The 24219-nt window shown below is 43.2% G+C and overlaps 2 protein-coding genes and 1 pseudogene across 2 annotated transcripts; 2 read left to right on the top strand and 1 right to left on the bottom strand.

Moving 5' to 3' along the window:
• Positions 1 to 769: 769 nt before the first annotated feature.
• On the top strand, positions 770 to 9773 carry LOC119274706 (threonine--tRNA ligase, mitochondrial 1-like). The gene is made up of 20 exons (XM_037555429.1): positions 770 to 1050; positions 1484 to 1721; positions 1882 to 1941; positions 2037 to 2126; positions 2290 to 2364; positions 2486 to 2614; positions 2697 to 2786; positions 3718 to 3806; positions 3923 to 4019; positions 4190 to 4276; positions 4381 to 4465; positions 5587 to 5681; positions 5791 to 5823; positions 6181 to 6267; positions 7066 to 7158; positions 7790 to 7882; positions 7960 to 8181; positions 8273 to 8344; positions 8891 to 8962; positions 9455 to 9773. Exons 1-20 carry the CDS (start codon positions 821 to 823, stop codon positions 9548 to 9550), a joined length of 2133 nt encoding a protein of 710 aa, XP_037411326.1. The 5' UTR covers positions 770 to 820; the 3' UTR covers positions 9551 to 9773.
• A 2290-nt stretch (positions 9774 to 12063) lies between these two features.
• On the top strand, positions 12064 to 13510 carry LOC119274707 (probable tRNA-splicing endonuclease subunit Sen2). Its single transcript, XM_037555430.1, has 2 exons — positions 12064 to 12267; positions 12551 to 13510. The coding sequence occupies exon 2, from the start codon at positions 12554 to 12556 to the stop codon at positions 13427 to 13429; it is 876 nt and encodes a 291-aa protein (XP_037411327.1). The 5' UTR covers positions 12064 to 12267; positions 12551 to 12553; the 3' UTR covers positions 13430 to 13510.
• A 604-nt stretch (positions 13511 to 14114) lies between these two features.
• LOC119279277 lies at positions 14115 to 19225 on the bottom strand (annotated as a pseudogene).
• Positions 19226 to 24219: the final 4994 nt, after the last annotated feature.

The raw sequence follows: 24219 nt of genomic DNA on the forward strand, positions 1-24219 counted from the left end.
TTCCGAGAAGCACGACCGTGACTCTGACGAAATCACAACCGTGCCTCTCGCGGAAGCAAAACTGTGACTCTTGAGAAAGAAAAAAAAACAGAAAACGCGTTTTTTTTCGTTTCCGAGGAGGCACGGCCGTGACTCTCGCGAAAGCACAACCGTGCCCCTTGTGGAAGCAAAACCGTGACTCTCGCGAAAAAAAAGAAAACAGAAAACGCGTTTTTTTTGTTTCCAAGAGGCACGACCCTGACTCTCGCGGAAGCAAAACCGTGACTCTTGCGAAAGGAAAAAAAGAAAACGGGCTTTTTTGCGCAAATTTTTTTTTGAATTTTTTTGGTCGAAAAGCTAGGGAAGACCGGTGAAAAACCAAAACATCGAAAAAACAAGAAAAACCGTTTAAAAAGCCGGAAACGCGTGCGAAAAAAATACAAAATCCGAAAGGAGCACCCAGAGCGCGACACATGGCGAATGGCTGAGAGCGCGCCAAGTGACACTGATCATTGCGAGGCTCCCGAAGGAGCGTTCGTTAATTAGTTACTCTCTCGTTTTACTGGATTGATCTCAGACTTTGATTTTACCATGTTAAGAAAATGGTCGTGTCTTGAACAAAATTAGAATGAACATATATAAATACATGCATGAGCCCGGCCCGTTAGCGCTGCCTAGCTCGCCTCCTTCCGAAATGGGCCAGCCCGCCTAGCGCTTCGGGGAGGAGAGGGGCTCGCTGGCCGGCATCTCTCGATGACTTGCCGTCACCAAACCCTACCACGCAAGAGGTCAAAAAACCCTGGGGCTTAAACAAACCCTTCCTTCCAGCCGCCGCCACTATATGCTTATCTGCCTCCGACGAGGCCTCTCCCTCCTCCGGCAGCGCCAGCCCCCGCCCCGGCTCCCGCCCCGCCTCCTCCTCCACCTCTCCGCCGAGCCGATGGGCGACCCGGCTGTCGCGCCGGACGCGCCCTACCTGGAGGCGGTGACGCAGAAGCGGATCCGCATCTTCGAGGAGATCCAGGCCCGGCAGGCCCTCGAGCGCCTCAACATCGGCGGCGACCCCATCAGGTGCGTGTTCCTCCCTCCCCACCCTCGCGTGTTTTTTTTTTCCTGCATACATAATTAGCTGGGAACAGAACAGAGGGACCCGGGCTCGAGTCTCCGCTCCGCTCCCCCGCGGCGTAAACATGGTCTCCTTTTTTCATTTATGTAATCAGCGCATAACTTCAACAGGGAGTGGTCGAGCTGGAAACTAACCGCGTAGCCGCATGATGGCGGAATCCGATTTGTTGTTAGGCGCATGCGTTCTCTGCCACAAATTTCAGATCATCTTCACAAGTAGTAGCAGTTTACTTGCTTGTTTCCCGCAGCTAGCATACTACCTTTGTTGGGAGTTCTGAATTCAATTGCACACGCTATCGTCCTGCTTTGGACCATGTAAATTGTTACGTGTTCCGCTTGTGTAATAATAATGTTGGTTCCTGCTTGCAATACCATGCAGAGTAACTTTGCCTGATGGTGCGATAAAGGAAGGCAAGAAGTGGATATCGACCCCGATGGATATCGCCTCGGGGATATCAACTGGGTTAGCGGCCAGCTGTCTGATAGCTCAGGTGAACGGTGTACTCTGGGACATGACGAGGCCGTTGGAAGGTGACTGCGACCTGAAGCTGTTCAAGTTCGACAGCAACGAAGGGCGTGACACGTTCTGGCACTCAAGTGCTCATATTCTTGGAGAAGTGAGTCATACTGTCCTGGATATCTATCTCCAATCGTAGTTTTTCTTTACGGCCAAATTGTGTGGTAGCTGCATAGCCTTTTGTTTTTCTTTCTCAGGTCTCTGTTATAATTCATTCTCAATTCATCTTTTTTCTAACCGAACAAGATGTTTGTTTGTAGTCTCTCGAGAGGGTGTATGGCTGCAAGTTGTGCATTGGACCTTGTACTACAAGAGGAGAGGTATGGGATCACTCTAAAGTTTTGGGGTTGGGGCATGAAAATATGCTAGTCCTATTTTTTCAGTGTTCTAATGACTTGACACTTTGCCTCTTAAGGGTTTTTACTACGACGCCCACTACAAGGACTTGACACTGAATGATACACACTTTGGTCTCATTGACAAGCAAGCTAAAAAGGCTGTTGCGGTATGCTATCATATTTTACTCAATTCTTTTTTACTCAAGTTTTTGCCTACCCATAATTTGTGGCCACTTCCGAACAATGTACTTTTTTTAAACTAGTGTCTTATCTCTGTGACATAACTAAACTCCTTCTTTAACAAGCGCTTTCCAACTCAACTTGATGCAGGAGAAGCAACCATTTGAACGCATTGAAGTCTCCAGAGCAGAAGCTCTTGAAGTTTTTGCGGAAAATGAATTTAAGGCAACCTTCATCATACATATCTTCCGTCCTTCGATCTTTTATATCTAAATATCAAAGTGATTCCTATGTCACCTCGAGACATCATGTTCGTTTCCTTGAATATGTTTAACCATACATTCAGGTTGAAATAATTAACGAATTGCCCGAGGACAAGACCATTACAGTATACAGATGTGGTCCTTTGGTCGACCTTTGCCGTGGCCCGCACATCCCAAATACTTCCTTTGTTAAAGCTTTCGCTTGCCTCAAGGTATTTTTCTTCTTTGGTTATCCATTGAACTCCCAAGTTCTCTTGATGATATTAGATACTTAAGTTTGATGTGTAAATATAGGCTTCAGCATCATACTGGAGAGGAAAAGCAGACCGTGAGAGCCTGCAGAGAGTATATGGAATCTCTTTCCCTGATTCTAAACGTCTCAAGGTAATTTGAGTATCTTTGATGATTTGGAAACTGGAAAATTGTGTACGCACAAGGATATGTCATGCAAGTTTCACAGAATATGTTCCTTTAGTTTATAGCTAGCATCTTTCTTCCCTTTTAACATGCATTGTGGTGGCTTGATTTGCACAACACTGCTACATCAGCTGTGTACAACTTTCCTATATCCCTGTGAAAGCATATGCCTTTTTATTGGTTACTTCAAACAAGTTTCTTGTATTAATAAAAGGGATTTTTACACTCTTGCTCTTAATTGGTTCCCTCTCGATGGTTTTACCCTTAGTTTTCGAGTGTGCACATTTTGGTGCTGTTACAGAAATACCCTTCCGTGTGGTTTCCGTCTAGTCAGAGGCGTTTGACCGTGACTGCGCTGTGTTTAGGACTGTTTGCCCCTCTGTGCTGAGTCACTTACAGATGGGCCTCGTGTGTAGAAGGAAAAAAAAGAAGTATCCTGCCATGAATGCCCAGTGCCACCCTTCTCGGCGCACTGGCTGCTCTCATTACCACCCTTTATTAGCCCTGCTGCTGACAACCAATTCCCATTCCCAAATCTTCCTTCTCTCAAACCCTAGCTCTGCATACCTCTGCCCGGCCTGAGGCCATGGTCCGCAGTCAAACACTTAGTCCTTCCCCTGGGCGAGCCAGTCGTCTGCATCTCTATGCGTGGTGATCCTTAGCTAGTTTGTTCAGAGTGTGTGAGTGTGGCGTGTGTGTTGGAGGTGTGGGTGTTTTGCCCCCCTCTCTGTACTTTTCTTTCATCTTAATGAGATGATCAGTAGCTCACTTGTATGTTGGAGATAAAAAAACTGGTTAGATAATGTAGGTTGCAGTCCTGAATTTTAATTTTAGTCATACTCCTAATTCTTTTGATTTTCAAATCATAAACAACCTATTCTGTTTTTATAATCTGCAGGAATATCAACATATGATAGAGGAAGCTAAGAAACGCGATCATAGGTTATTAGGGCAGTCCCAGAAACTCTTCTTTTTCCATCCACTTAGGTACCTTCGCATTTTTTCCTATCTGATCTTGTTCCTTTTCATATCTTTATTTTCTAGATCTTTACTCACTGGCCTGCTGTTAGATAGCTCTTTGACAAAACTTTGCAACTATGCAGCCCAGGTAGCTGCTTCTTCCTTCCACATGGCGCTATAATATATAACAAATTGATGGATTTTTTGCGCAAGGAGTATAGAGAGAGAGGCTACCAAGAGGTTGGTTTTAATTCGTACTCCCTCCGTCCCAAATTATAAGAGCGTTTTGACACTAGTGTAATGTAAAAAACGCTATTATATTTTGGGATGGAGGGAGTAATAATTATCCTAGATCATCGATAGTTGAACTATGCCTTTTGTTTTTCTGTTCCTTATGTGTGTTTATTTAGGTTCTGAGTCCAAATATTTACAACATGCAACTTTGGGAAACCTCTGGACATGCTGCAAACTACAAGGACAACATGTTTGTTTTTGAGGTAAGCACATTTGCAGATACTAAAGGAAAATCATAAGTGTGATGATCTAGATTATATTTGTGTCGTGGTCTGACCTTAATGGGTGCTTGTTTTTTCTTGTGCAGATCGAGAAACAAGAATTTGGCCTTAAGCCAATGAATTGTCCTGGCCATTGCCTAATGTTTGGACACGAGGTTCGATCGTATAGAGGTAAATTCTCTCTTGCTGTTTAGATTCCTTAATGATATCTTGGTCAAGTTAAAAATGCAGTTATCCTGCATGGTTAAAAATAAAAATGCAAGGTATTAAAATTAGGTCTAGTAGGCCATACGTACTAGGTACCCTCACTGGTTATTAGAAAAAGTGCGTGCTAGGCCGAGTGCAATGATTACACACTGAGCTGCTTCAAGGTGGCGCAACCTATATAGTGACCAGTACTGGTTTGAGGTTTCTTAGTTTCAGTACCTTGCAAAATTGCAATGGTGGTGGTTATAAAGGTTATTCCTTTCTGAAATATTTTTCCTGTAAGATTATCTATTTTATTGGTACTGTGAGTTGCGCACTTATTATCTAGAAGTCAGTGCTTTATCTCATTTTCATTTTGGTGAACTGATCTTTAATGCGAAATCTCATGATATTCAATTGCCTGCAGCAACTAATTCACCCAAAACCTCAAATTGATTGAGAAAAGTTCGCACTATGGGTATGTTCAGTTTGACAAGCTTGCCGTACAAAATATTGGTATTTGGCCAAGGTTTTGGTTGCCCATGAGTTGGCCAGTGTTAGCAAAAAAAGAACTAGAGTTGGCAAAGAGGTATTGGCATGGCTACGCAACCAATCCAAACAAATATTTGTAAAAAAAATGCTGGATTTTGCCCTGCATAATATGCTGTTGTAGGCATGAGATGAGGGATCGATGTAGTTTACAAGAATTTTGGGAAAACTTTGTTGGCCGGGCCTTGAATTCAAGGTCTCTTGGCTCTGATACCATAGAGTTGCATGCACCAACCAGTTCATCCAAAAGTTTGAACTGATAGGCGGGCATCGTATTGACACAGTGCGCAACAATCCAGCATTTTAGGTGTGCATCTAAGCCTTATTTGGGTAGAAGAACCTGGGCCCAAGATTACAAAGATTGATTAGTTTTGCGTCCAATGTCCAATAAATGTCAAGTACTCAAATCAAGCAAACCTCGGCATTCACAATTTGAAGTATTAGAGGGAATTAATTGGGCTTCTCTAATACTCTTAGTGGGAATTCTGTCTGCTGCTGTAAGGTGGATTTGATCAGTTGTGCTAATTCTAGCAAATTTGTTTAATGAAATGCTGCAGAGTTGCCTCTCCGCATGGCTGATTTTGGAGTTCTGCACAGAAATGAACTTAGTGGTGCACTTACAGGTTTGACACGTGTCAGAAGATTCCAACAGGTAAAGTCTAATGTGATTCCATGAGTCTTTAGTTTCCAAGATAAAAAAAAGTTACTATTTCTGATTAGCTCCATACTTAGATCATCGTTTTGTTTTATGTTCCTTTCAGGACGATGCCCATATTTTCTGCACGGAGAGCCAAGTAAGTTTGTGATACATAGATTATCCCTTTTTGATGCTACTGGCATTATATTATGCTTCATTGTAAACGTTTTTGCTGCATGATTACACAAATTCAGTCTCTCTCTCTGTGTGTGTGTCTGTTGTAAGGGTTCTTACCCCTTCTTTTTCTTCTTAATACAATGATGATACACAGCTCTCCTGCGAATTTGAGATTTTTTTTACACAAATTCATGCTCTGTGTGATATTTCCAGCAGGTTTCAATATTTTCACATCCCACAGACAGTAGTTTTATTGTAGTTTGGATTAGTTTAGCACTTGAGCTGGTTTGTGAGTTTGTGTTATTGCACACCTATTTAAGTTATTTCGTTGGTGCAGATCAAGGATGAAGTTCGGGCTTGCTTGGAGTTCATTGATTATGTTTATAAAATATTTGGGTTTGAATATGAGCTGGAGTTATCAACGGTAATTGTAATCTAATTCTTCTATGTACTGATAACATCTGCAGCAACTTCTAATACATATTTGACAATTCTCATGAAATGGTGATGCTGAGAGGTTGCAACTTTACTGTACTGAATGGACTAAAATTATAAAATACTCCCTCCGTCCCAAAATAAGTGATGCGGTTTTTAATTCAAATTGAACTAAAAGCACGTCACTTATTTTGGGACGGAGGGAGTACATTTTAGTAGACAGCCTTGTTTGATTGCTTCCTTCTCTTTAGCACATATTTGGTAACCACGATTGAAGTTGAATCATAACATCATGCATATATATTGACAGTATTAATATGGCACTTTATCATTATTTTAATATCTTCCCTTATGAACGTACTGAAAATCTTAGTAATGATGCATCGCGGTATTCATAGTCACGTTTCTCCTCTTATTATGTTTGTGGAATATATTTGTGGGTCAGTTATAGGTTGATGAACCGCTGGCCTGGTTAATGAAATGCCTATGGATCTCTCTTTTGGCATTCTAGGCTTCTAACACTATAGTCAGTTGATGCCATGTCATCCTTTCTCTGTGGGACTCTGCACATTTTCCTATCTTTGGTGTGTACAGTAATATGTAATCAATTCTCAGCATGTTGAAAAATACATATGAACATGTGAATATTGCTAATCCAAATACTAAAGTTTCATACTGCCAAATCTCATAGAAATAACTGCATAAACCTATCTCTGGGCTCTCCCTGTTAACATATGCACTACATAATACTCCATCTAATATATAGTATGAATGTTTACTTTTTCAGAGACCAGAGAAGTATTTAGGTGACATTGAGACCTGGAACAAAGCAGAGCAACAACTGACAGAAGCATTGAATGAGTTTGGGAAGCCATGGAAGGTACCTTTGCGGAGTTGTTTTACCCATAATTTTCCCATCACCCATTGCTGCTAGATGTGCATTTATAGCATCTAGTACTTCCAAGGAATGTTTGATTTATGGCTTAGTTGCATCTAAGCTTAGGCAAAGTGTGACTTGCCACCAAGGAGTGGCTAACAAAATCCACACAAGTGGGCAATATTCTGGAAAAGGTTATATGCCAAATGGACTGTGTGAACAATTAAGTGTGGCAAGCCACAGTTGTGGTGCAAACCAAGAACAAACCTAAGACAGGGAAGTGTGTCCAGGAACCAAACAGGGTGGATACCAGATATCTGTTTTTGCATTAATATTTCAGAGTGATATCTGATACCTGTAGAAAGAATGTGAAAAACAACTCAAGGTCATTTACAGAAAGAACAGCAAAATTAAGCAGGATACAAAAGGTTCACTTACTGGGGTATTTTCTTGCAATCTCAAGTAACGATTGCTAATATTGAATTTTATCTTTAATTTGTCTTGTGACTGATCCGGTTTGTATCAGCAGTAGCGTATTTACCACAGTGTTGTAGTTGCATTGAAAGAAACTTGCATGCCTGGCTGTTTGTTAAGCCATGATTCTGTCAATTCTTACTTAGATATCCATGTGCAGATAAATGAAGCAGATGGTGCTTTCTATGGCCCGAAAATAGATATTGGTGTGTTTGATGCCCTCAAGAGGAAATTTCAGTGTGCAACTCTACAGGTTCGCTTTCATGTTATGTTGACATCAACTATAGAGAATATAATTGTCTTCTATTTAACCCTTGTTGTCTGTTGCAGCTTGATTTTCAGCTGCCACTTCGCTTCAAGTTGACTTATTCTGCAGAGGATGAAGCCAAGCTTGAGAGGCCTGTAATGATACACAGGGCAATACTAGGATCAGTCGAAAGGATGTTTGCCATTCTTTTGGAGCACTATAATGGTAAATGGCCGTTGTGGTTAAGCCCCCGACAAGCCATTGTTTGCTGTGTATCTGCCAATTCACTAACATATGCAAAAGAGGTAAATGTGATTTCACAATGTATGTAAATTTGGACGTGTTTACATTACAATGGGACACAAAGTGACTAATTGATTTGCTTCTCATTCTCAGGTTCATGCTCAGATACGTGCAGCTGGTTTTCATGTTGACATTGACATGACTGATAGAACAATTCAAAAGAAGGTAATCAGATCTTTGACTTTTAGTGCACTTTCTTACCTTCTGTTGTAGTATGTGCTTATTTTGTTTGTCTGAACTTTCTGAATGGAAAATATGGATTATTTGCAGCGTTGTGGTATACACTAATTTGATTGTTGGACTGAATGTACTGTATCGTTTTCTCCTTTATCACACATCTAATATAGTTCAACTAGCAAAATGCCTGTGCTTTGCTGCGAATATAGTAAACTTTATCGATCATATTAAGTTACCACCAACTCTCATTTAAATACTACTGTATTATGTATAGTAAAGTAAAGATTGGTGGGTTGTACATGTACCTCACAATTTTCTAAAAGAACTCCCAGCGAAACATATGAATTCACAGATGTCGAGAATATATTAAACACATTTATGTGCAAAAATAACACCTCTGCATCTTTTTAAAATTATTACTCCCTCCGAATCAAATTTTGTTATTATTATTATTATTATTATTATGATTATTGAAGTGCGCAAGTACACAACTGAAATATCACAAAATTTGCATCCTTCAAATCATCATTGCAGGTGCGGGAGGCTCAGTTAGCCCAATTCAACTATATTCTAGTCGTCGGCGCAAAAGAGGCAGAGTCTGGAAAGGTTTGACTTTTCCCACCCTCGTAAAAAAAGGCCATTCCAGATTAAACCTAGCATATCTGTTTTATTTGTTGGGAAACCTTGAAAGGTTAGGCTGATATAAATCGGCCATTTTATTTTATGAATCTATCTCACTATAGCATGGAATATCTATTACTAGTATTAGCAAGGGTTAATTTGTATCTATAATCTCCCCTGCTGCCGTTATTGGTAATTTTAGGAATTCCATTCAGCGTGCATGGACCAATGCATTAGGTGCTTGTTTATTTATTAAAGTACACATGTGTATCCTGTGAATGGTAAATCATATACCAGGCCACGTTTGACTGTGGTTTTACTGTTGGAAGACTAAAACTGACCATACAGTTTACATCATCAATCATTTGTTGTAGTTCATCTGCTTGACTGATTTTGCCTGCCCTCGTACTGATTTGGCGCACTGATTATGGTTCCATATGAAATGCTGAATTATCTTAATGATCTGTACTGTTGCAGGTCTCTCTGAGGGTAAGAGACAGGGCAGACCTATCCACAGAGAGCATTGCTGACGTCATCGCACGTTTTAACGACGAAGTTGCGTCCTTCCAGTGATTTTTAAGTCGCATCCTTCCAGTGATTTTTAATTCGCATCATCTTTTTTTGTTAGGACATCTACTGCACAACCCACATTGTAATTTGGTGAAGTGTGAGGTGAATGAAAAATCATGATATTCTTGTTCATGTTGTCACATGTACATTTAACTGCCATGATGTATCAATTCTATAAGGGCCTCTTTGATTCGAAGGATTTTCATGGGGATTGGAATCCTTGGGAGTTGTGCCTATGTTGTTAGAATATACTCCCTCCGTTCGGAATTACTTGTCTCGGAAATGGATGTATCTAGAACTAAAATACATCTAGATACATCCATTTCTACGACACTAATTCCGAACGGAGGGAGTAGTAGGATTGAATCTTATTTGGGGAAAAAACATTTATGTTTCCTGTGGTACAACAAATCCTGAGTGGTCAGCACATTCTAACCCTGTGTATTTTTTTTCTCTCTATTCCTGCATTTTTGCAATCCATCCAGTCGAAGAGGCCCTAAATACTCTTGACTGATTTTCTTAGAATTGAAATGTGGAAAATGATGGGAATGGTTTATACGAATGCAATCAGATAGGCCTTGGCAGGGGCTGCCTATGGGGAGGTCACTCTGATTGCATTCAAGGTAGTTATGCACATTTTCCTATCTTTGACGAAAACAATCTGGTTATCATCTTGTGACATAGGATAATTGTTGTACCGCAATGAGGACTCGTAACGGCTCATTGCGGTATGATGGTAGACGGTGTTGCCGTGTCGCCGTTGTTCTGACGAGGCTTGAGCTGGGGCGGTTCAGTTGATTAGGTTCTGCCCTGGTAGTGTGGAAGCCGGTCGTGTTGAGGGAGCGATAATTACTGACTCGGAGGCCAGGGTCAATCGTGACTGATGGAACCACGGCTCTACTCTACCCTTTTGGACAGACAGCAAGCTGTGGTGAGGACCTGCTCCGGGGTGATGGAACTTTGGCCAGCTCACCATCATCCCGTTGGTTCTGAATGAAAAAAAAAAATAGGTGGGTTGAAGGCCTTTGCTCCTCTTGTCTTGCTGATGGAAGAAGGGTGGTACAATGCGCTTAGGCATGCTATCCATAAAGTGAATCAAAATGTCGTTCAACCGAACACAATCTCTTGGCCATGAACCTCGAATGGGAGCTACTTGGCCAGATCAGTGTACTGGCTCCTTTACCAAAGGACCAAGCTGTTTTCGACGACGTATTGTGTTTGGAGATGCCGGCACCCCCCTGAAATGCAAGATGTATGTTTGGCTTGCCCCCCATCAGAGTTTGAACTTCCGACAGGAATGCTAGCCATGGATTGCAGGATGAATCATCTCCATGCTTTGTTTGCAATCAGGGCGAGGACAACATTGAACACATCACCATGCAATGTTGGGTCGCGAGAGACTTGTCATAGATGCCTTTCTGGGTTCCATGTCAATGTTGTTTGTCCATTCTATGAGGACAACCTAGAAGATCGGTGGCTCGCTGCTAGGAGGATCTTTGCCAATAAGGACAAGCGAGGATTCGACTCTTTAGTTATCTTGATTTCCTGGAACCTTTGGAAACAAACGAAATGCCCCGTGTCTTTGCGAATGTGAGGCACCAACACTCGGTGATGGTGCTCATTTTTCGTTGAATGGGATGACTGGAGAAAGGCCGGTGCCGGTGGGTTTGATAGTTTCGCGAGAAATTAGTTTTAGGACCAATTTCTGAAGATTGAGGCCCCGAGCTAGCGCGAGCACCTCATACAAAACTTCATTTTGGTTCCCTGGCTAGCTAGGGTTTCTCGTGCCGCCGTCGCCGCCGCCATCTGAGAAATTTTGAGCCCCTCGCCTCCAGCTGCCATCTTGGCATTAAGAGGTGGCGGGACCTCGGATCTTCAAGACCTCTATGTTCTTCGTCAATGTCTAGTGATCATCATAGTTTTATGAGAACGAACTTTCCCATGTTCTTTTGGCAGTGCCATGAGGTTAGAGAGTTTTCTGTCCTCGTAGATTGCATTATTCGGATCTGATGAGTTTATGTTGCCCTGTCAAGCTTTTTTGGTTGGTTTGATTTTTATGAAGGTGAAATCATTCATCGACACCATGATGAAGATAGAGTGATTCAACGACCTACATTTCTAGGGGATCATCCTCGGCCCAAGTACGTTCATTGATCAAGGCTTCCCATCTTTTTAGATGGACGACTAAGGTGCTTTCAAAACTCATTATTGGTAATGTTCGTGCGGGTGAAAGAGTGACAACATTGTTGCTCTAAATTCTTTGGAGTATTTCTTCGAGCAGAAATTGATACCGTGAAGAAGGTGTTCAATAAAAAAATAAAAAAATATATGGTAGTAAAAAAAAGTTAGAAAACTGAACAGGGAAAAAAATTCAGGCGTGGCCAACTTTTTTTTTGAGGGTTAGGCGTGGCTTTTTTTTTTGAGACAAGGGTTAGGCGTGGCTAACTAGACCGAGTCGGTACAGTAGTTCGAGCGGGCCGGCCCGCTCGGTCGATCTGTGCGAAAGAAAAGGGCAATTTTTTTTTTCGGGTGAAGCAAGGGCAACTTGGCGCAGAGAGCTCCCTCCTGCCCCCCCTCCGCCGGCGGCCGCCGCAAGGCCATAGGAGAGAACAGCGCCGCCGCCCACCCGTCCCGTACCCCGGCCGTCGCCCATCGGCGGCAGCATCTTGGCCCTCGCGCGCCTCCGCTGCCGCTGCCGCTTCCTCTCCGCCCCGCCTCAGGTTCGTCCCGACACCCGTAGTAAAAATGCGGTCAAAATGATCTTGCTTTGGGCTGCCGTATCCGTATGAGCGTGGATCGGTCAGCAGGTGATATGCCACCGAGTCATTGCGGGAGCTGGCGAATCATTCTCATTTACACTAGCAAGAGATTTGGCGATTTGTTTGAGAGCAGACCCGAGGGAGGGAGCTGGCGAATCATTCTCATTTGCACTAGCACAGATTAACATTTCCCCTGTATACTTTTCTTATAAATCTCAAGTCCTGTGTTTTCTGTGTTTCCCAGCTGATGGACATGCCTGGTCCAAGATGGAAGAAGGGCAAAGACGGCAAGGATTTCTCAGCTCTGGCAGCAGCCCAGCCCATGTCAAGCATTGTTGCCAAGCTCCGGTCTTCACTGAAAGAATCAAAAGTTGTGGCAACTTTATCTACCGGGGGCGGGGATGCGGTTCTTGCCGTGAACCCGCAGCAAGCCGCGCTTCTGAACCGTGCCGCCTTTGGCCGGGCACTGGAAAACGCCGGAGCCGAGAAGCAGTGGTTCCAGCTGGGCGCCGAGGAGGTCTTCTACCTTCGCCATGCTTTGGAGTGCATCGTGGTCGAGTCGGCGAGCAAGGACCTGATGAGCCAAGGGGAGCTGTGGGATCGCCTATGCTCCACATCAGAGTCGTTTCCCGAGATGTACAAGGCATACTCGCATCTCAGGTCGAAGAACTGGGTGGTGCGGTCAGGTTTGCAGTATGGGACGGATTTCGTCGCTTACCGTCATCACCCGGCGCTCGTCCACTCGGAGTTTGCTGTGGTTGTGGTTCCGGAAGGATCGGGGTTCGGCGGTAGGTGTGGCCGCCTGAAGGTGTGGTCTGATCTACTGTGCGCACTCCGAGCTTCTGGCAGTGTGGCCAAGACACTGCTGGTCCTGACAATCTCCAGCAATGTCTGTGAACTGAGATCCCCAGATTGTTTGGAACAGCTGGTTGTTCATGAAAGAACTATTACAAGGTGGATAGCCCAGCAGTGCCGTGAGCAGCGAAGTAAACCGTGCAGAGAAGAAGCATACAAGGAAGAACAAGATCACACAGGAGAAACTGTTGTTTTCAACTATTGGGGTGTAATACTAGGCTTCACAGTTCTTTCTAGCCTGCTTGTATATCTGAGATTGCGACAGTAAAGCTAAATATTTCTCTGTACTCCTATTGGTGATGTGTAACTTCTCATCTTATTGCAATCCTGTGCCGGTACTCTTGTGCAATTTGGAAAGATTTCTAGAAATGGTGCATACATATATCCATACAACTGTATCTGACTGCAGAGTGCAGACATCATATTATGGTATGCTCTGGACTGGCCTTTTCTGTGCCTTTTCGAGGACTGCGGGACTAGAAACCTCTGAATGACCACCGCATTCCAGCCTATTGAAGAAAAGAGGTACGCTAGACACATTTTTCTTCAAATATTGGCACAGAGTGTTCCTTATGTAGTTTCAGTGTTTAGTTCTTGAACACATTCAGGTCTGAAGTATACATTTAGTAAATATCAGAGTCGATATCTACTGTATTGAAGAACTGAAGGTACAATGTCTGTAGTAAAGCATGTATGATCATAGGCAAAGGTGTCAACATGAAGTCTGTAGATACATTATACACATATCATATTATTATTATGTATATATATTCAACAATGTGACTGTATCTGTCTCTGAATTGATAAATCCACGCACAGTAAATAATTTTAATCGCCATAATTAGATATCATTATGTGATCTTAAAGCGCAACTGTCGAAATAACAGCATGCACAATGGTAGCTATTCATTTTTTCTTCCTATTTGAGGCTTCCACATTTAGGTGCGCATTGGCTACTCTATCTGGTAATACACTGTGTGGTCCTTCCACTCTCGAAGTACTTAAGCTAGCTTCTCCATCATAGTTCACTGAAAGAACTGCTGTGCTCCTTGTCCCATAGAGCCCCTTTGCAAAAACAGAATCATGTGAAAAAATGTAAATAATATAGCATTGCTGTCTCGATATAGGGTTCTGTACTAGAACACCTACGTGTTATTTTAGTGGTTAATAGGAATAATTTTCAGATAATTCAACTCTGAATGTACTTGTAAACTGAAATTAAGTCAATGATTTTATGCTCACTTTGTCAGTTTGCACCTCGATGAAGATGGAGCTCAGACCGTGCTCCCAGTTGGGATCACAACCGGTGTTTGGCAGCCTATCTTTATCAGCCTCGTGGTGTCAGTCATTAGTCTGTCAGCTATATCCTTTGTTTCAACTTCATCTTCACCATGCTTCCTTATAAACTCCCTGAAGTTTTTACCGAGGCGAATTGCCTACAAGCAATATATGCAATGATGAAAAATTGCCTGCACTGCATTCCTTGGGCAGATTCTTATAGTATACTGAATGGTCCCTAAGACAGAGTGGCTTGCAATCATGTGCTATACTGCTATCTACTGTCTTGCTCTTGTACATGCAGGCTATTAATTGAGTTAAATGCACTGCCCTCTATAACCAGGGAAGTTCTTGAAATGGCTTTCATGTTGCTTTCTCACATCTTTTCCAGCTCAAAAGTCTCCTTCAGGATTCTCAGTGCAGTACAAGTAAAATCAACAAAGGACACCTCATTGGATATTCAACATTTTTAGCTTGCTACTGATGTTCTTCCAGTATTTTATCAAACAACAGCATCGTGTGCACTTATATTTCTGTGGCACTCTGGGAGTTCTATCAATTTGTAAGGTGTCCATTGGACATGGAGTAGTTCTGTTACCTTCTGCCAAGGGCTGTCTAGCCTTGCATTGGACAACATATGGAGTCCTGGTGAGACGAGCTGAATCATCGCAGGTTGCCCCTTTGGCCGGTTTGACGCATAGACCATGACATTCCTCGTTAGATCAGCTAGTATAAGGTTGAATCCATTGTACTCATCAGCTTCTTTTGCCACTTGAGTTGCAACCTCCAGTGGGCTCTTGTTGCCCTGTACAATACAGATTCTGTGGATCATGCTCATGCTCTCTATTTCATTCAACACACATCCTATGGATAATCCTGTGCATGCTTTTGTTTTTGAGGGGCCGATGGCAGTTTAGCAGTTGTAATATGAAGGAGCAACTAAAAATATTTCAAAAAGTAAAGTTTAGGTTTCTGAAAATGGGAATGTATGTCTTTGTCTTCATGTAAGCAATCTCTGTACAAATCACCATCATAACTCAGAACAATGGAATAAACGGTAGACAGATAGCGACTTTCAAGACCTATATATGGATAGCAACTTTGTACAAGAAATGAAACATATCGTTGTTATCATGTGCATATCTCCTACATCGACAACCACCAACTTGAGTTTTGATTTACCTGCAGGAACCTGAGGGGCAGGTCTCCCCTAGTGCGTGCGCTGGGCATCCTACTGCCTTTATAGGGGTCTGCAATTCATGAAGAACAGCAGATGAGCATATAACATTGTAATTCTGCAACTAGAATTTCCAATGTGACGGAGTGAAGAAAGTGAGCAGTGCCTTTGTATTTAGAGAGAATTCCTTATTTAACACTGTCTTAAAATTTGTTGCCTTATTTAACACTGGAAAACCTTTTCTTCCTTATTTGATACTGAGTCTAAATTGTATGCCCTTTATAACACTTTCGTCCATTTTTAGCCTTAGTGGTATTAAATGACACCTGAAAAGACATATTTGCCCTTAATGTGTATGTAACCAAAAATTTACGTGTATGTGTGTATCGGGCCGACTCGTTTTATGTTGACCTTTGGTCCTGACCTCGACGGCGTTGTAGCAGGGTGCTTTCCGACGTACATTCATGCATGGTACTTTCCGAGCTAATGGGTTTCGTACGAGGCTAGCACGTACACAAGAAATAAGTAGGCGGGCAGGTGGATTGATTCTAGTTGGACGTATGTACGTGCCAGAGGAACCTAGCAGCCGTTCTCTCGCTTGATGATTCTACTTTGGCTGGCTAGCTAACCAGCTATATGTATTGGAGGAAGCTAGCTAACACCGTAACACGAACACACGAGGCGATTGATGATGGCCACACGGTCTTTCTTTCGGTCTCAACTCAGGGTTTTTTTTTTTGAGGGGAAATCATGCCGCTTTATTTAAACGAAATTAGGGATCTCGTCTGCTATTACATCCAAAATAAAGTTTGGTGGTGAGTTCACCCAAATCTTCGATCGGTTCTCTCCTACACCTACTCTAGCAAGTTTATGAGCGGCTACATTCCGAGAACGACGAACCCATGACACCTTTGCTTCCTCCAGTGTGTTCAACATCATTTTGATATCTTGCACCCAAGGTCCTACAGCGAACAAATTCCTTTCTGGATTGTTAAGCATCTGCACCACTGCCTGACAATCTAGTTCGAAATGAGCCCTCTGAACCTGCAATTCAGTCGCCACTTGAACAGCTCGTCTGCACGCTAGCACTTCAGCCATCTCAGGGTCAACAATGTTTGGTAAAAACTGGCAAAAAGCAGCCCTGAACGCCCCGGCGTGATCCCTGAATACAGCTCCTGCACCACCCTTATCACCATTCCTTGAGACCGCGCCGTCGGGGTTGTTATAAAGGGGCTGGGTACATACATATATACACTACGTTACAACTAGCATTTTTTGTAGCTATTCATGATCTAAACAAATTTATACTGACATCAAGAAGCATTGGTCCGAAAAATTTATACTGAATTGCAAAACAACAAGGTGTGTACGGGTGTAAATCGATTTGTCAGGTCTCGCCGGGGAGCATCCATGGGAGGCTGTATGCAACATGTTGCGTCCAGCCTTTTGAATGGCAGCCTGACTTAAAGTCGGTTCAATGGAGCACTCAATTGATGGCAAAACTTCCCGTATGTACTCGGCACACTAGTATATTGGGGTTAAGAATATAAAATGGTAGATCTACAGGCTTGCCATCCAGACAGAGTCGCATATACTGAAGCTAAATTACCACATAATTTTTTTGTCACATACCACATGAGGGACAAATAGGTCTTTTCAGGTGTCATTTAACACCACTAAGGCTAAAAATGGACGAAAGTGTCATAAATGGCATAAAATTTAGACATGGTGTTAGATAGGAAGAAAAAAATTTGAGTGTCAAATAGGGAAACAAAATTTAAAACAGTGTTATATAAGGAATTTTCTCATAACATTTTGGAGCATCGATTTTGTTTTCTCGTCACATTTTACACTAGTGTCATCTGGTCATGAAGTTTCGCAAGCTATGAAAACATTTGTCAAAGTTTCACACAAAAAAGAAGTTAAATTTTCTAAAAAAAAATTATTTTACTGTTCACCCGAGCTCATGTGAGTTCGGGATTAGAACATCACTTTTGAAATTCATCCTTTATTGAAAATATGAGGGGCCAATTTGGCTATTTTTTTTTCCTTCTCTGTTATTCTCTCATGTTCGATTACTGATCAGAGAACATGCCCAGGAGAACCACAAAACCGATCAATCAGAGTACCAACGCTATAACTGCCCAGAGAGGCGATCTGGTGGGGTGAACTATTCCTGCTCTCTCTTGCCGGCAAGGGCGTTGGCAATGGCTCCCCTTCCCTCCGCTTGTCGCTCTGGCGGCAGCGAGGGGTGGGGGATCCCGGTTTCTTCTGGCCCGTCTGTAGATAGGTTTAGGATATGTATGTTGGGTGACTGCGCTCCGTCGATGCCGGCGTTCTTCATCGGCGTCGAGGAGCCATGGTTTTGTGTTCGAGCGAGTTCCTCAAGACGTCGGTGGAGATCTTTCTCAGGTTCTTGTTTCTTCGGCTTCCTCAGCGTTGCATCGGCTGCGTCTCCAGCATCGTCGTGGAGCTGGAAGTTTGTGTCTTGGAGTCGTCAGATACTGTAGCGCCGGGCTTGTCCAAGGGATGGTCCATATGGAGATTTGGCAGTGGAAGATGGTTGCCGGTTCTAGAGTTTTTAGGCTGTTCTGCCAGTCGAGATCTTCAGGACCGTGATCCAAGATGTGTGGAGTTTTTCTTCGATTGACGACCCACATTGACTTGTGCGTCGCCAATTATGACGGCGCCTATTCAGAGGCTCATAACGTAGCTTGAATGCTATGGCACTAGGGTGTTGGCAAGTTGGGGGCCTATGTATCTCTCCTCCAGCGAACGCTTCCGTGATGGCGGCGGTTGGATTATTTGGTGATGGTGATGTAAATTTCCTTGTGTGCTGTCTGTCCGGACTGTTTCAAAGAGAAGCCATGTATGTTGTATGTTACTACTATTATGAATGAATACATGGTTGTTCTTAAAAAAGAATACTGATCAGACATGTGCGCGGATGTCTGAGAAGGATTTGAGGAGGCCGACTGTAAATGCTCTTACTGATGGGGGTGCTCATTGCCAAGCTCCGGCTTAAACGGGCAATCTTCTGGCACTAGACAACATTGCCGATTCCAGCATTAATAATCAGCACTACGTGCGGCACTGTCGTATTGGGCAACGACGGATCAACCATGATCATCAATCAATCTACCTAATCGTCTTTGTTCATAGTACGTACCGCTGGTGTGGCGACTGGGATTAACATTGATCGCCGGATGAAGCAGACGCAAACTTACGCGCATGCAGGCGACAGAATATATGTATATCCGCACCGAATTGCAATAAAGTGGGAAATATCACCCGATCGAGATGCCGTTGCCAAAGGCTCCCTGGACTAGTCTACACAGATCTGCGTCGACGGTGCTAGCAATCTAGCTAGCCCTTTCCACCTCCTGTTAGCTCGCTGCCGGCGTGGCCCGCCATCGTCCTCGCGATTCCTTCCTCCACGTCGGCGGTCAGGGCCACCCGGCACCGGGGCCGCCGCAGCCACTGGCATGTAGACCGCGCTGGTCCCGGGCGCTCACCTGTCAGTGGCATGGTAGTGCCGGCGAGGCTCCCCGGCTGCTGAGTGTGCGGCGACGTGCCCGTGCCGCGCCATGGCCTTGCACGCAGCGGCATGTCCGACGCACGCTCCCAGCGCTCCCGGCCTCGTGCGGCCACATTTCCCCACACATCCTGTCGTCCTATAAAACCCACGCCACACGCGGCTATACTCTGCAGATATCAGACACCAACACAACTAGCATTAGCCCCGCCAACACCACTGCCGGTACCAGCTGCTGCTTGCGCTTAGACTTCAAGCTTGTGATTCGGCCGCATACGTACTCAAACTAGCTAGTTTCTCATGGCGCCGGCGTCGAAGGTCATGAGCCACGTCGTCCAAGACGGCGGCATTGCCGCCTATGCCGTTTACGCGGCCGCGCCGTGTGACGCCTGGTGCGGCGGGCGACACAGGAAGGCCGAGTCGGACGGCGACGACGATGATGACGACTATGACTGCGCGCCTGCCGCCTGAAGTGCACGTTCGTGCCTGGTCGCCCGGCGAAACGAACCTGGAACCTGCCGGCCAATGTGTAGTATAGGTGTGCTTTTTTGCAACCGGGAAGTAGTTCCTGCCGCTTAATTAACCCACCATGCTCGCTAAATATGCTCAATTTAGCTATGCTTAGTTGCCTACTCGTATAGATATTGAAAGTAGGCCTGTGCTTTTCATCGACTTATTACTGCAATAAAACTGATATCTTGATCTACGTATGTGTTGTTGCTCTGCTGATCATTGCATGCTTCTATTATCCTATATGTTGGCATAAACTTTGGGTCCCGATAACTGCCACACGTGTGGTGTATCGGGTAGTTGTGCCACACGCCTCGTGTGGCATGGACAGCAACCACCCCACACATCTACGTGTGGGCAAAACAACTAATGCACACACACCTCTTTTTTCCCCTCCCGAACCCTCTCACATGCGTGTGTGTGGGCGAAGTTGATAACGCCCACACGCCCGTATGTCAGGCCTCGTACCCTTCTGATCCCGCACGCCACGCGTGACGCCCACCGTGCGCCCGCAGTTGCCATGGTCCAGACCCTCGTCCATGTTCGTTTAACTGCAGTTGCCATGTCGCTGAACTACGGTTGCCATGTCGGACAACTGCAGTTGCCATGGTTGCTCAACTGTAGTTGCCATGTATGGTCTGATCTAATGTAGTTGCCATGATTTCATAATTTTAGGAGTTGCCACATACTAACACTAGGCAGTTGAGAGAGTTGTCATGTGCTCACAAGCATGCTAGGGCAGTTGCCATGTAAAAAGGAAGAGTTGCCATCTGCTTACGTGCACGTTAGGGCAGTTGTCATGTACGTGCACGTTGGGCCAGTTACCATGTACCATGCAAAAACACATGTCAACTCGGTAAAAGAGAGTTGCCATCTGCTTACGTGCACACTAGGCAGTTGCCGTGTACCCTGCAAAAACACATGGCAACTCGAGTAAAAAAAGAGAGTTGCCACCTGCTTATAAAGCACACTTGGGGCAGTTGCCATGTGCGCTGCGAAAACACATGGCAACTAGCAGCTTGGGTGTGGGAGAGGAGACGGACGTGTGGGCGAGATGGCAAATGCCCACACACTAGCCCTTGTGTGCGCGTGCAAAGTGGCGTGTGACGCGAACTGCTGAACGCCCACACACCGGCCACTCCGTATGGTAAAACGGATGTGTGGGCGACCTCTCTCACACACCACACACACGAGTTGTCCTACGTGGCATACAAAATCAGCTAATTCGTGCCAAGATTCGTGCAGAAGTTACTGGACGGTGATGGAGACGTGTGGGTGAGTTGGCTAATGCCCACACGTGTGGGCGTTAACATTTCCGTAAACTTTTGGTGCTCCCACACGTGTGGGCGTTAACATTTTCGTAAACTTTTGGTGCTCGCTTGACTTGTTTAATTTGCATCTGGGGAAGAGTCAACACGCCGGCTATCCGATTTTCATTTTTGCGCTGATTTTTTTTGAAGCAGAATTCCTTTTTCTTTCACAAATCTTCTCAGGCTATGATATATTCTTCCTTTCTGGAAAATACGACTTTGCCGAATTTCAATGTTTTATTATCCAACTTGCTAGCTAGCTAGTTGCCAGTAAGATTCTAGATATGATCAATGACATTCTTTCGAACTTACTTATGCATTCAGTTATATGGTGTTCATGCTACGATTGAGTATAGGCATATGCTCCACTCGATCATATGCTCCACTCGATCATAGTTATATGGTGTTCATATCTGCCCACATTCATATCTCTGCATGCCGAACACTTTGATATGTATCTCCTGGGGAAAACAAGAGGAAAAAAATTGAGCACCACAGGCAACTCATAGACATATCTAGGGCACATCCTAATTATTGCACATCTAAATAACACAATCAAAGGAAAAGAAAAAGAAAAATAGCCACACGAATCTCCGCATCAGATCAATGGCATAGGACTTAGATGTACAATACTCCGACTGGGACATTCAGTTTGACACCCATGTGCTACATGCGCTCTCCTCCTCGCTCTCTGACCACTAGTAGAAAAACACCTAATAGTCCCGGTTCGTGAGGGCCTTTAGTCCCGGTTCATGAACCGGGACTAATGGGCCGTTACTAATACCTCCACCCATTAGTCCCGGTTCAAACTAGAACCGGGACTAATGTGCCTCCACGTGGCTCTGTGCGTCGAGCCCAGTCAGGGGGCCTTTGGTATCGGTTGGTGGCTCCAACCGGAATCAAAAGTCCATGTTTTTTTTGGAAATTGACTGCTTTAGGAGTTTTGGGGGTTATTTTTAGGTTGTTATATTAGCTAGCTAATAGAGAGAAGTGTCCTCTCTTATATCTTCATCCTTGGTTTACCAACGCTGCTGCTATATATGTTCATTTTACCCGCTGATATAATAACTCATGCATGCTCGCATACATCAGCATATATAATAACAAGTACTCATCCTACTAATCATGCATCATCATACAACTTCTACTCGTTATTAATAATAAGTCATACGATCATCATCCTCATAGTCATCGAACCCAACCCTACATAATTGTTCTTAACACATGATCATCAGTATCAGGTAGGACCTAAACACCCTTAAGGTAAAATAGCATAAAACATTATAGACCCTGACTCTCCATTATGAAGAATGGCGATCATTCTGTCTCCAATTTTTGCCCTTCACTGAATGTTGCTTCCAAGAAGTTCCTTATGACCGTCCATACATTTTTTCCATTCTTTGATTCTCAGGTCTCCACTTATTTTAGAAACCCGGTATGGACAGTTGAGATTCGTAGGACGACCTGGTTGTATGTTCAAAACATGAAGGCTACCGTGTGTATACATCAGATGAGGCACACAATCATTCAGGATTATCTGTTGAAAAACATAGTAATAACTTCGTAGTTAGCAATGATATGATGTACTAGTTTTAGAAGTGTGCAAAAAGATGCACGGATGTTGTAATAGTACAAAAATCTTACCAGAGTATCTCCATGGTAGTTACCGTAATTCAACACGTGCACTAGTGGCACGTATTTACCATAATGTTGAGGAGTTCGATTGTAGGCATTGTAATTCTCAAGATCAGTACAAAATGCACCAGATGATTTTTCTCCTGATAAATTAGTTCGGAGCCTTCGGTGTAGTAGGTTCTGTCTACCATCTTCCGCACATTCTTTGAAGAATGAAAATAAGTTGTCAATGGAGAATAAGTTGTCAACTATTTTGAAATAAACAATATAAATTACTTAATAACTATGTTAAGCTCACATGGGGGAAGAATTAGAGGTGTATCCACAATGACGAAAATCGTAGGTCTCTCTTGCTTGATTGTAGGATCACCAAGATCCATGGTAACAAGCATACCCTCATCAAAACCATACATCTTGCAAAGTGTTTCCCAATTTTTGCAACCAAAATGGGTTACACTCTGAGCATTGTACAACTTTACTTGAAAATCCACACCATGATGGGTACTTAGGATAATTTTTTTGGTTTCGAAACTTTCATGGTCTTCAAAACCCATCCTCTCCAAGACATAACGTCTTGCAAAGCATGGGATAAGCTAGTCGAATTGGAAAAGATGAAAAATATTGTCATGATTAAAATAGTTGAAGTCATGAGTAATGACGAAAAAAAACTTTTATCGTCGGTTGCGTACAATATGAACATTGAAGGTCTCCTCGAGCTTAATGCTGAAGCGACGATCTTCGTCCAGCACAATGAACCTGTCGCAGATACCTCGGTCGTCGTGGCACCAGTCGCACTCCCCCGGGCGGTTTTCGTCGTCCGATGAGTACGACATTTCCGGCATAATTCAAATATTAAACTAGATTATTATTATTAATCACGGGTTGACTATCGATGATCGATGTACGTAGCTCCTCCTTTCATTCCCGAATGCATTATTATATCAAATTGTCTAGCACACGGGAATGAATGAGAACTTATCCAATATGAGCATTCAATATGCAAAACCAAATCATAAAATAAGCAAAACCAAATCATAAAATAAAGTATAGTATTCAAATTAGCATGCATTCAATAATTATAAGCAAAAGTAAATCATTAAATCAACTAGCTAGTTCAACTATATATAAACTACTTATTACTACACACCTAATCTAACAAAAAAAATCATTAATTGCTACACATCTAATCTAACAACTATATATAAACTACTTCTTATTACTAGACATCTAAACTATATATAAAAAAACATTAAAATTCTATGAACAAAATTAATTACTACACATCTAATCTAATCTAAAAAAAAATCTAATCTAACAAAAAAATCTAATCTAACAAAAAAATCTATGAACTACATATCTAAATTACTACACACATCTAATCTAACAAAAAAAATGTAATTAATCTAACAAAAAAAATCTAACATAATATAAACAAATTAATTGCTACACATCTAATCTAACCAAAAAAAAAATCTAATCTAACAACAAAATCTATGAACTACATATATCTAAATTACTACACATCTAACCTAACAAAAAAAATCTAATTAAATCTAACAAAAAAAATCGAAGGCGATGGCAAGGTGCTCACGTACGGCGACGGCAACGGCGAC

Source organism: Triticum dicoccoides, chromosome 3B (assembly GCF_002162155.2).
Source record: "Triticum dicoccoides isolate Atlit2015 ecotype Zavitan chromosome 3B, WEW_v2.0, whole genome shotgun sequence".
NCBI lineage: Eukaryota > Viridiplantae > Streptophyta > Magnoliopsida > Poales > Poaceae > Triticum > Triticum dicoccoides.